This window comes from Pseudorca crassidens, chromosome 15 (genome assembly GCF_039906515.1).
Source record: "Pseudorca crassidens isolate mPseCra1 chromosome 15, mPseCra1.hap1, whole genome shotgun sequence".
In the NCBI taxonomy this organism is placed as follows: Eukaryota; Metazoa; Chordata; class Mammalia; order Artiodactyla; family Delphinidae; genus Pseudorca; species Pseudorca crassidens.
Genome location: NC_090310.1, coordinates 56,360,284 through 56,373,652, shown reverse-complemented (window position 1 = coordinate 56,373,652; position 13,369 = coordinate 56,360,284). Strand labels below are relative to the sequence as shown.

Below are 13,369 nucleotides of genomic sequence, written 5' to 3'. Positions count from 1 at the left end.
TGTTAATCTGTCTCATGTCAATTTAATTCTTAGACCAGCCAGAAGAACCTAGAAGGTAGAGAAAACTGTCTTCCTTCCCAACATCATATATCACTAACTCTCTGTGCCTCAGTTTCCTCATCCATACAATGGGGATAACAATAGCACCCACCTCATGAGATTGTTGTGAGGGTTTAAATAAGTTAATTCATTTAAAGCACTTAGAACAATGTCTGCACAGGATAAGCACGATATAAGGACTTGCAAGATAATGTCGACCTGACAGTATCTAACAAAATTGCAAATGCACATAGCCTCAGATCCAGAAATTCGATTTCAAAGAATCCTACAGACACTGACAAATGTGTGAAATGAGACATGTATAAGGACACTCTACACTTTTGTTTGTCTAAGAGACTAAAGATGACTTAAATGTTTATCAATAGGGAGCAATTAAATTATCATTTTTTTCATACAATGTAATACAGCAGAGCTGTAAAGAATGCAGAAGTTCTCCATGGGTTTGTACGGAACAATCCTCAAGACAAACTAATAGAAAAGGGATGTGCAAAATGCAGCCACTTACATTAAAATGGGAAGAAAAGAAATGACATCCAACCATTAAGCTTTGTTGGTGTGTATTTCCTTGTGCTTGCAAAGAATATCTTGGGAAGAATGCCTTCAGTTTGCTTCTAGGGAGGGAAACTCAGTGGGTGGATGAGATGGGAAACTTTCAATTCTTTTTTTTAAATAAGTTTTGAATATTGAACCATGTGAATTTTGTTTTCAAAACATAAGTAACAGTGAACAACATTCATCACATCAGTCTTCACACAGTCAGCCCCAAACTAGAGGATCCTCCCACCATGCATGTACCTGTGGGACTTGATGTCTGATCATTCTCAGGCAGGGCATCCACCTCTGAGATTGGAATGTTGGGCATGGTGAGGGGCTTCAGGATAGTGCTGGTGAGCAGAAAACAAACAAAAGGTTCAGCCCCTGCAGAAGAACGCCCCCAGTCCCACCCCACCCCACTCGTACAAAGGGAGCACTTGGCCTGTGCAAGGCTGGGTACCAGCACACAGCAGGTCACAAAGGACATGGTAGGCTGTGCTGAGTGTCTCACGAGGCTGGTCCAGTTCCTGGGCTAAGCACTGGGCAGGGAAGGGGAGTTCTGGAGGGAGAAAATGCTTGTTCCCAGTATTTGCAGCAACATGAAGTCCAGGACAGAGAACAACAAAGAACACCTGTGTGGTGCCTGTGCTGAGTTTCTAAGCACGTACAAATTCTATAGCTTATTTAGAAAACCCTAATAATGGTCATTTACTTCTAGGGACAAGATTCTAGTTCAGACCCACTTCTGTTGGAGGAATAACTCAGAAATTGCTTCTACCATCTAACAGGAATGGAAAGTAATAGGTTGGCTGCTACAAGAGTCAGGGCAGCTTTGGAAGTGGCCCTGATGGCAGTGTTCTCAGGGTTGCTGGAGAAAGGGTCACAAGCAGGCAATCTGAGTTGAGACCTGGTATTGCTATGATAGCTGGAAAATACTCCTCAAAGCCTAAAAGTACAGTGGCAGTTCAGAGAAACACATCGAAAATCAACAGAGGATTTGGCCAGAAAGGAGAATAATATTTAACCAATTAGGACCATCCCATGTTGAGAAGAATGCAGGTGCCCTGGTAAGACAAAGCAGGACCCTGTGGGGGCTTCCCAGGAACAGACCCCTGTATCCCGCTCCTCTTGTTTGTAAAAAAGCTTTAGCCTCCTAGGCCTTCCCTGAGTTCCAAAGAACAAATTTAATCAGAGAAGTGAGAAAATGCAGAAACTAAGGAAAAGAGTCAAGCAAGACAAAATATTGATAATAACAGTTTAGCCAAAAAACAAAGTCAAGGACCTTTAGTTCCTCCTCAAGGGCTATAGATAGTATCCTGAGCCATGTCGATGAGTTGCTTTGCAAATATTAAAAGTATCTTCTTACACCAGGTGTAAGAAGTTAACTGCATTCTGACCACAAGCAGGTAAACCCCAAACCCCTTGGAACCAGATGATGTTGACTCCTGAAATACCACCCAATTACCTCACCAGCAATTAATCAGAAGAGCATCTACCACCCTGCGACCCTCTCCCCTCACCTTGCCTTTGAAAACTCTCCGATGAAAGCCATCGGAGAGTTCAGGTTTTTTGAGCATTAACTGCCTGGACTCCTTGCTTGGACCTGCAATAAACGCAGCACTTTCCTTCACCACAACCTGGTGTCACTAAATTGGCTTTACTGCACGTAGATGAGCAGACCCAAGTGTGGTTTGGTAACACTGGGACTCAGCAGAGATAGGATAATTTTTTTTTTTTTTGGTCACATCATGTGGCTTGTGGGATCTTAGTTCTGAGACCAGGGATTGAACCTGGGCCCTCTGCAATGAGAATGCAGAGTCCTAATCACTGGACACCAGGGAAATCCCAAGGGATGCTAATTTTAAGTGAAGACAATTTAAAATTGAAAATCTGAAAGAACTGCCTATTGTATTATAACCAGTGGGCTTCTGAGCCCCAGAATGAAACTGAGCAGAGCCTCTCAGGAATGGTGAAATTTTGGCACCCATAGCAGCCCCTTCCCACTCCCTTGTCCAAAGCACTCTTTATTGCCAAAGCAGAAACTGGTCTCAGCATGCTTCTTAACACAGTGGTTCAGGCATTCACTTTATTATAGCAGGCACTGGGACAACATTATTTACCATTCCTGAAAACTCTCAAAGTATTTGCAGGTTTCAAGAACCAACCAAGACCAGCTTGATGCCACAGGGAATGGAAAAGAAATAAGTGTATAGCATGAAAGACCCCTTAGTAGGCCAGCCAAAGGCCACATGGTCAAGTGGAATTTTAAAAATCATTTCACTTAGGAAACGGAATGTAACACCCCAGGGCCTGGGCTGGCGCTGTGGAAAGGGTTTGGCCCACTCGAAACCAAATACAGTGAAAGTGCTGAAAACAAAGCAGAGTATAAAACCGGCAAAGTTAGATGAAACCAGAGAACCTTGACTGGACGCGCTGGCGCTGATGGGACAGGCAAAGATTTTCCTCCTTAAATTCCCTTGGAAAGAAACCAGATCAGTAACAGGATTTGGCCACATTGTAGGTTTCTCTCAGCTTTAGCAAAGAATAGATTTGGCTGTGGAGTTTAACAAAATGTTCAATGGGGTCAACAGAAAGGGCTTGGTTCTTATTTAAAACAGAAAAAACATCACTGTGGTTTGGCTGAACGGTTGGCGCACTCCACCCACGCTCTGGCCCCAAGGCATTCAGTATCAGCAAATTTTAGGATGGAACAAGGAATAGTCACTTGATCCTAAAAACTGAAGCCCCAGAAAGACAGTAAAGAGGGTGTGCCTTACTAGATGCATTGAACTACTCATTTGGCTACAGGGAGGAACAGGCTTAGTCTTCACAGACCTTCCAGTGGGAACCAAGGAGAGGGGACCTCTCAAGACCATCACGCCAACACCCAACTCCAGGTGTGGCCTGAAGCAGACCTTGCTTGGCTGGCTTGGACAGGGCCTGACATTCTTTTTCCTCTTCCAGGTTCCCCTCAGACACAGAGAGCTTTGGACAGAAGTTTTGAGCCCTAAATGTCTCTGGGGTGGGGTCGTTCTATAAGGAGTGGTCCCAGTGGGGAGGATGCTGGGGCATCAGGTGTCCTTTCAGAAATCTGCAGACTGGGCCTGGCTGGCCACTACGATACCCCTCAGAGACTAGGGGTCTCCACGCTGGGGAAGGCATGCTGCTCACCCAGGCCTTAGTGCTTCTCCTCTCTGACTCAGCATCTCCCCTCATCACTCTGACTCTCACTCAGTGATTGTGGTGACAGGCATGGAAGCCCAATAACACCAACATACACCCCTTTCTCCTCAACCCAAGTCGAAGGCAGGGGGCAGTGGGAATAGGAGCTGGGATCAAGGCTTGCTGGAAGAAGGTGGAATTTACCTGCTTGAGAATAGATGGAACCCCCAGATACCCCTGGTCACCCCCCAGTCCCATCTCTCTTCACTCACCCCTGAGCTCCTAAGTTACAGCCGGAGTGCCAAGAGGAAGAGGATGGAGGAGGGCGAATGCGTTCATTGTCATCCTGCATTTGTAGACGAATGGGCCGGCGCAGCCCCCAGGAGATGTTCAGCAGCCCCTCCACGATGAACTCATCTTCTTCCTGCCACAAAACAATTGGCAGGGTGAGCCCAGAAAAGCCTCAAGGAAGCCAGCACCAGGTTGTTGGGGGTAACTGACAGCATCCTTGATGTGTCCAGCTGGGTGCACCCAAGTTACAGTCACACCCCAGCTCCAAGACACTCTCTCCACTTGTAAACTACCCTGAAGGCTCTGAAGCTGACCTCAGAGGTCAGGGCAAAGTTGCCTCAAAATTCATAGACATGTGCAAATTATAACAATGTTTTTCTGTTCTTTTTATACTAATGACTTTAAAGAAATTAACTACATTTTCTTTTCTTTTTAAATTTATTTTTAGCTGCGTTGGGTCTTCGTTCCTGTGTGCGGGCTTTCTCTAGTTGCGGCGAGTGGGGGCTACTCTTCATTATGATGCATGGGCTTTTCATTGCGGTGGCTTCTCTTGTTGTGGAGCATGGGCTCTAGGCTTTAGTAGATGTGGCACACAGGCTCAGTAGTTGTGGCTCGCGGGCTCTAGAGTGCAGGCTCAGTAGTTGTGGCGCATGGACTTAGTTGCTCTGCAGCATGTGGGATCTTCCCAGACCAGGGCTTGAACCCGTGTCCCCTGCATTGGCAGGCAGATTCTGAACCACTGTGCCACCAGGGAAGTCCAATTACATTTCTTAAAGTATGTGAGACTAACCCTGCTAACAGAAGCAAGAGCTAAAACCTTAAACTAGCTACTTTCCCCTCCCCTACTATGGAAAGTGATGTGTCTTTAGCTATAACATGTTATATGTTAATCTGACCCACTGGTTGAAGGAGATTTAAAGTAATATTTCCTCAAGTTTGTTTAACAGAATACTAGCTCCTCTACCAGATCAATTGTTACCTTAAAAAGAGTATCCTGTGATCATGAGTTGGGAGATGATGTGTTAATCAGATTTCTTAACAGCAGAACTTCCCAGGCCAATAATTAGCTAATGTGCTACATAACAACTCTCCAAGAGGTGAATAAATCCTGTAAGAATTCCAACTTTATACTCAAGTGTTGTTGACTGATAAGAATTTAAATGTGAAACCCTTCTAAAAACATTTGCATGTTTTATCCCAAAGAAGTGGATCTCACTAATCACCATAAAACCTTTTAATCACCTATAGGACACATCTCAGAAAAGCTGTTTAACGACCAAAATCTTGCTAATGGTCCAGCCACTAATTAGTAGAGGGTTTGAGGACAATGCCTAAAGGGTCAGGTTTTCTTTCTAGAGTTTCAGAAAAACCTTTCTGAACCCATGTTTTTTTGTTTTTGTTTATTTATTTATTTATTTATTTATGGCTGTGTTGGGTCTTTGTTTCTGTGTGAGGGCTTTCTCTAGTTGCAGCAAGCAGGGGTCACTCTTCATCGTGGTGCGCGGGCCTCTCACTGTCGCGGCCTCTCTTATTATGGAGCACAGGCTCCAGACGCACAGGCTCAGTAATTGTGGCTCACGGGCTCAGTTGCTCCATGGCATGTGGGATCTTCCCAGACCAGGGCTTGAACCCGTGTCCCCTGCATGAACCCATATTTTATAAGCAGGGCCAAGACCTGATATCTGGGCTATGGCCACATCTTCAGGACAAGCCACATAAACGAAGATGATACTTGTTCACTGAACAACTAACCCGGGCCCCAGGATCATCCTTAGAGAGGGAGGGGGTAATAAAGAAGGCAGGAGAAGAGTGCAGCAACTTTAGGGCATTTGGGGATCTTAGGGAGAAAAGCTTTATTTAAGCACAGGTCATATATGGCCTTCTAGCTGGTCAAGGTTGACATCATTAGTTTATATCACATGATTGTAGGGCAGAATTTAACCCAAAGTAGGACTTTGCCTATGTGGTGTGGTTTGAGGCACATACAAAAAGCCACTACATAGTATTCCCAACCAGCCTGCCTTAGTAGCTGAAATTCTGCCATCTGGATATCCGTTTGTTTCTATGAATTAAATCCCCATGGCTTGACAACCTGAAAATGTGTTTAGAAGGGTATTACACACAATTTCTTATCGGTCAAGGACATTTGAGTATATATTACTCCACCATCTATCTGAAACAGGCTTTACAGAAATGGATACAGTATGAATAAGCTTAGATTCAGGATGGGGGCTGGGGAAAGACAGATGGATAACAAAGAACACTCCAAGAAGGCACTCGAGGAAGGCTGCTGCAGTTGTGGGGAAGGGCCAAGAGTTACCACCCAGAGCTTATATAACTTGTCCAGGTTGCTTCAGCAATAGGACATGGGCCCAGATGTGTCAACGTAGAGGACTGTGTGAAGTTCCTGAATTGCCCCAAAGCAGGAAGGCTGCTTGAGAGTTAGCTGAAAGAGTCATTTCATGAAAGGGAGGGTTCTTTTTTTGAGGCTGGCGCTAGCCCAGCCACACAGCCACAGCAATGTCTCCAGAACAGAAAAGCTCATCCTTTTTAGAACAAATTTGGGCCTGGGGTCTCCTTCTGAAGAACTCTAGGGACTCCCAATAACATCACTAGCATCGAGAGGCTCCTCACTGTGGCAGGAGAGGCAGGGACTCTCAGACCAGGAGACATGGAGACAAAGACTGGGCTGGCTACCAGGGAAGGAGCCTCACAGATCTTCCTTGGGACTCCTTACCTCACGATGTCGGAGCTGCAAATTCTGGCCTTCATAGTACAAGTTGTAGGTCTTCAGATGCAGAAGAAGTTCGTTCCTTAAGGGAAAAATACAAGAGGTGTCACAATCTCAGGTGAAGCCACTTATAATGCAGTTATTCCCTCTTTTTCTCACCTCTAAGCTGGCCTTCAGTCATTCCAGTCTGGGTGTTTGTCTACATGTGTACATATACACATACACACACCCAGAGTTCAAGGTCAAGGTCAAGAGTAAATACTACCTAGAACAGACTGGATGTAAAGAGCAACTCCAGAAAACCAACGCAGGTCTGGTCTGCTGACAAAGGTTGGCATCTCTCACAACACTCCCCAAACCCAAGCTAAATATGCAGGCCTTAATAAATCACAGATTCATAGAGGCAAACACACTTCAAAAGCCCATAGACAGGATTTCTCCAGCCTCTCCACAGCATTTCCTCCCTCACACATGCTGTGAGTGAGGAGGGGATAATCACTACAAACCTTCACAAGACTCAGAAACTCCTAGAATTTCAGAAAGTTAAAGGGACAGGCCTGGGTCCCACTGACTTATGCTTCATTGACATGACCTTATCATGTGTTTAAAAATTTACTGACTCCCATCAAGAGTGGAACAGATGAATAAAGGCAGCTATGGTCACACAATGGAGCAGCAATGAGAATATGAATGAACTACACATAACACGGATGAATCTCAAAGATATTACGCTGAGTGAAAGAAGCCAGACATAAAAGAGCACATATTGTATGATTCCATTTATATGAATTCAGAATTCAGACAGTGGTTCACCTTTGGGAGTGGTGACTAGAAGTGGGCATGAGGGGGCTTCTGAATCCTAGCAATGTACCCTTCTAGGTGCTTTTATCTTTTTAATCTATTCTAGGTGCTTTTAGTTTATAAAAATATTTTTTAAAAACCTTACAAGGCCTCTAAATACTGGTTTCCAAGTGGCCCCCCTGGGAGCACAGCTCTACTAAATGTGAGAGAGCATGTCACACCCTTTGTGATCAGAGTGAGAGCTGTCAAACCTGAAAATGCTGTGATCAAGTTTTATCTGGAAGTGAATGAGGGGAGGCCTGGGAAGGGCTTGAGGAGGCTGAGGTGTGTTCTTTTGCCTATACTCAGGCAAGAGGCAAGGGAGTTCAGTCCCTCTAAGTCCAGCCATTCAATGGAGAGATTTGGGGCCACACAGGAGGTCAAAACTGGCTGGAAACTCCAAGAAGTTCCAGACAAGTTAAACCTAGATAAGCTGGAGTGAATTAGCAAAAAATGTGACTCCAAATAACCTAAAACAAAAGCTGTTTGATACTTTGGAACACAAAGATCTGAAACTAGGATTTAAAAGTACTGGTCAGTAGAAGCCCCAGGGGAAATCCATCAGTGAAGAGATGAGTATGATCCACAGCTCACACAACGGTGTGCCTGTGTATGGCCAAGTGTGTCTAAAGGAATTCAAACAATTTGGTCTCAAATAAATTAAACATTTCATTAAGATAGAGAAAAATATGTACAAATCCCTGTGCTGAATGTAAAAATATATCTGCAAACTTATAATTTAAAAAAGTCTATTTTGGCTTAGACCCTGCCATATCAGCAAAAATCTGAGTTCAAAAGACTTTAGTGCATATAATGCAATGAAACTGTCTCCTGCTATTCAGGGGGCACCTGTGCCCATTTTAGCCAGAACCCCAGCAGCACAGGGACACAACCCAGCCAGGACTTCCCTGGGGTATACCACAGACAAGACAGTGAGCAGCCAGCACCAACTCCTCCTCCTGGAAGCCCTCCAGGACATCATCTCTTTTGAACCCCTAAGGGTGCCATGTCCTAAAGACCTCCTTAACTTCACTCTCTACGGCCAGGCTCTGGGGGCATGTTTTTTGTGTTTTTTTTTGCGGTACACGGGCCTCTCACTGCTGTGGTCTCTCCCGTTGCGGAGCACAGGCAGCAGCAACCTTGCTGATGCTCTCACTAGTCCACACTCAGTTGCTTTCTCCTTCTCACACACATGAGCTCCTCTCATGCACAGAGGAGGCTCCTCTGCCAGTGGCTTCCATTGACATGGGACTGGCCACTGCAAACACAATACCATAGCAAAAAATCTTACTTGGAAATGTATTTATCTTGTCCACATGGGACTAGGGAAGTTTGGTGACTGTAGTCCATTCTTCCTTTCTCTTTTCATCAGACGAGAGGCCTATATTTGAAAGGTGAAGACAGAGGTTAAAGTCAGGTTGTGTCCTTAGGAACTCAGCAGACCATGTACCAGAGGCGGGGAGCACATGGCTCTCTGTCCCTGCCCCAGATCCATAGCTCGAGCAGCCCAACACTGACCCAGGGCCAGGGAAATGCCACACTGCTGGCTGCTGCCACTGCTCGCCACAGCCTCTGAGAAAAATCCCACTTGATCATGGTGTATGATCCTTTTAATGCACTGTTGAAATTCAGTTTGCCAGTATTTTGTTGAGAATTTTTATATTTTCTTTCATCTAGTATTTCAACCTGCAGTGGGGTTTTTTTTGTTTTTTTTTTAATTGTAATGTCCTTATCTGGCTTTGGGATCTGGCATTGTAAAATGAGTTTGGGAGTGTTCCATCTTCTTCAATTTTTTGGTAAGAGTTTGAGAAGGATCAGTATTAACTCTTCTTTAGATGTTTGGTAGAATTCACCAATGAAACCATCCGGTCTTGGGGCTTTTCTTTGTTGGGAGGCTTTAGATTGCAGATGTTCAATATCACTAATCATCAGGGAAACGTAAGTCTTGCAAACTATTATATAAAGGATGGATAAACAACGACGTCCTACTGTATAGCACTGGGAACTATATTCAACATCGTGTGATAAACCATAATGGAAAAAATATGAAAAAGAATACATATGTGTATAACTGAGTCACTTTGCTGTACAGTGGAAATTAAATACATTATAAATCAACTATACTTCAGTAAAATTTTTTGAAAAAACCACAATGAGATATCACCTCACATTTTGATGAATGGCTATCATCAAAAAGACATGAGACAACAAGTGTTAGTGAGGATGCAGAGAAACTGAAACACTTGTGCACTATTGGTGGGAATTCGTAAAATGGTGCAGCACTGTGGAAATCAGTATGGCAGTTTCTCAAAAACTTAAAAATAGAACTGCCATATGATCCAGCAATTCTACTTCTGGGTACATACCCAAAAGAACTGAAAGTAGGACCTTGAAGAGATATCTGTACACCCATGTTCTTCACAGAATTAATCACAACAGCCAAAAGGTGAAAGCCACTCAAATATCCATCAGTGGATGAATGGATTAACAATGTGGGGGGTATATATATATATATATATATATATATATATATATACACACACACACATATATATGTGGGGGGCATATGTATATATATATATATAATGTAATATTATTCAGCCTTAAAAAGGAAGGAAACCCTGTCACACATTACAACATGGATGAACCATGAGGACATTATGCCAAGTGAAGTAATCTAGTCACCAAAGGACAAGTACTGTATGATTTTACTTACATGAGGTACCTAGGTCAAATCCATAGAGACAAGAAAGTAGAATGGTGGTTGCCAGGGGCTAGGGAAGGTGGAATGGCAAGTTACTATTTAATGGGTATAGAGTTTCAGTTTTGCAAGATGAAAACAGTTCTGTGGCTGGATGACAGTGATGGCTGCACAACAATGTGAATGTACTTAATGCCATTGAACTGTACACTTAAAATGGTTATGATGGCAAATTTTATGTGTGTTTTGCCACAAATTTTTTAAATGGAAAAAGCAGGCAGAAAATCAGTGTTATAGTGACACAATGCGAAAAGGATTCAACCCACTGTTGCTGGCTTTGAAGTTGGGGGAATCGGGTGCAAGCCAAGGAATGTGGGTGGCCTCTGGAAGCTGGAAAGGACAAGGAAATGGATTCTCCCCTAGATCCTCTAGAAAAGAACACAGGCCCTGCCAAAACCTTGATTCTAGTCCAGGAAGACCCATGTCAGACGTCTGACCTACAGAACCAGAAGATAATAAATTTGTATTGTTTTAAGCCACTAAGTTTTGGTAATTTGTTACAAGAACAACAGGAAACTAATACAAAGGCGCCCTAAGGAAGGGGTATAAGTGGGAGAGGGGAGTGGAGGGCAGAGTTCCATTCAGAAAATTCATACCCCACCTGTATACCCAAAAGTGGTACCCCAAGAATACAACTGTTCTCTCTAAATTTTAATTTTTCAATTCTTCAAAAAAGGAAAAAAAATCATAAAATTTGGAGTATATATGTACTGCAAAAAAAGGAAAAGGAAAGAAAGTCAGACTACTGAGAAAGTTTTTCTTTTTTTCTTAAGTGACAATTACCATAACTAGTGAGTACCCATTTTTTTAAAGCACCTCTTCTATGCATATGTAAATGTATATGTTCATTTATTGTGTGCCTAAGATGTGTCAAAGCTTTGCGTTTACTGATGGCAGTTCAACAGCAAGTAAACTGGCACAGCCCTGCCTTCAAGTGTACATAGTCCAGCAGGAGGGGATATGAGGGGAAAGACAATTCTATCGAGGAGGGCAGGTGCCACAGCAGCACACAGGAAAGGCACCTGATCTGGACTTGGGTGGGGTCCCAGGAGCTTTCTGGAGGAAGTGAACTCTAAACTGAGACCTCAGTGATGAGACAGAGCTGGCAAAGGTGAGGGGCAGAGTGGTCCAGGCAGCAGCATGCACCAGGATGGGGTGGTGTGTGTGCTGGACCTTGACCATATGGAGGAGTTTGGACTTTGCAGTACAATGGGGGGTGTGGTAGGCTGAATAATGGACTCCAAAGACATCCAGGTCCTAATCCCTGGAACCTGTCACTGTCACCTTATATGGTGACAGGGACTTTGCAGATGTGATTAAATTAAGGATCTTGAAATGGGAAGACTAACCTAGATTACCTGGGTGGGCCCTAAATGTAATCACAAGTGCCCTAATAAGAAAGGCAGAGGGAGATTCTACAGACAACCTCAGCAGAGAAAGATATTTGAAGATGCTATGCTGTGGATGAAAGGTGGAGAAAGGGACCATGAGCCAAGGAACACAGCCAGAAAAGGCAAGCAAATGAAATTACCCCCACAGCCTCTAGAGGGAGCGCAGCCCTACTGACACCTTAGTTTTGGTCCACTGAAACCAATGTCAGACTTCTGGCCTCCAGAATGTAAGTGAGTATATTTTCGTTGTTTCAAACCACCAAGTCTGTGATGATTTTTTTATAGTGGCAATAGGAAAACAAGGGGAGTTATAAGGGAAGGTTGTGATCTGAGTTGAATTTTGGAATGATTATCACACTCTGCTGTCTACTTTGAGAAAGGATTGGGGAAGAAAACAGAGGTAGGGGGACCAATTGAGAGGCCTGTCCCAGGGAAGCAGGCAGTGGGGATGGAGTAACAGAGTCTAAAGAGTTTAAAGAGGTAGAGAAAAAGTCATGATCCATCAATAAAAAGATTTGGAAAGGGCCAGATTCGACATGGGGGTAAAGGCAGAGTCCAGCACGATGCCTGGCTACTGGTGAGGATAGCGATGAAGGTGGCCATGCACAGTCACAAGCACTGGTGTGAGGAACACGGGCTGAGTCTGAGGCAGGGCCATGGAACCCCGTGATGCAGATGACAAGAAGCACAGCCAGGCCTGCGGCCCAGGAGAGTGACAGTGTGGAGCTCCCAGGGAGGGAATCCTGGCTTGGCTGAAGGAAGGGAGGTCAGGAGAGTGGCAAGATTACCAGGGAGAGAGCAGGGAGGGCTGAAGGGGCAGGGCCAAGGGCAGGGATTCAAAGGACCCAGTAGGTCAGGGATGGGCAGAGAAAAGATGAGTCCCTATAAGGGGAGGGAAAACAGGAGATGCAGTCTCCTGGAAGCCAAGAGAACAGGGGGCCCTGAGAAGAAGGCCAAGATCAGCAGAGCCAGGAGGTGGTGGTGGGAGCCCAAGGGAAACCCAGAGGGGCCTCTGATTTACCACACAGAATCATGGGGGACCTCGGCCAGAGCCAATGCCAAAGCTTGGATGGAGTAGAAATCAGATTAGTAGTGCCTGGCCATTGACAGACCTCATCCTGAACATTCAGGTCTTTCTCCAGCCAGGGAAATATCCTATACTTGCTTTGATTCCTGCTTCTCTTCCTTCCATTCTTGTTTTTTCTTCTGCAATGTCTCTATCCCCTCTCTCCAGCACTATACATACATACATACATACTTACATATATCCCTGCAGTTATCCTCCAAGTTTCGTATAATTTTTACTCACAGTCTCCACCTCCTTATTTTCCCCAGAATTCTACAGATAATTTTCTAACTCACTGATTGGATTTTCTGCAGGACTCTCATTCACTGCCTCCATAATAACCTATAATTTGGTAATTTTGTTTTGGATCTGAAAGCAATCTGTCCTGCTCCCAAGACAAATCCCTTTTGACACTACATCCTCTTAAATCTACTGAAAGTACCAATTAGAGAAATTAAGTCTTCTCTGCAGTTACTAAAACTATTTGGTACTTGAGGAAAACAGGCAGATTAATGAAACAATATCACATACAG

At 44.2% G+C, this 13,369-nt stretch overlaps 1 protein-coding gene across 8 annotated transcripts in view; it reads right to left on the bottom strand.

Moving 5' to 3' along the window:
* RASSF2 (Ras association domain family member 2) overlaps positions 1-13,369 on the bottom strand; it is a 48,924-nt gene that overhangs the window by 18,674 nt on the left and 16,881 nt on the right. For all 8 annotated transcript variants that reach the window (XM_067707555.1, XM_067707551.1, XM_067707550.1 and 5 more), the window contains 4 exons: positions 8,910-8,999; positions 6,785-6,860; positions 4,029-4,180; positions 856-944 (listed from right to left, as the gene is read on the bottom strand). In XM_067707555.1, coding sequence (XP_067563656.1) covers positions 856-944; positions 4,029-4,180; positions 6,785-6,860; positions 8,910-8,968 — 376 coding nt within the window. In that variant the 5' untranslated portion in view covers positions 8,969-8,999. The remainder of the gene's footprint in view (positions 1-855; positions 945-4,028; positions 4,181-6,784; positions 6,861-8,909; positions 9,000-13,369) is intronic.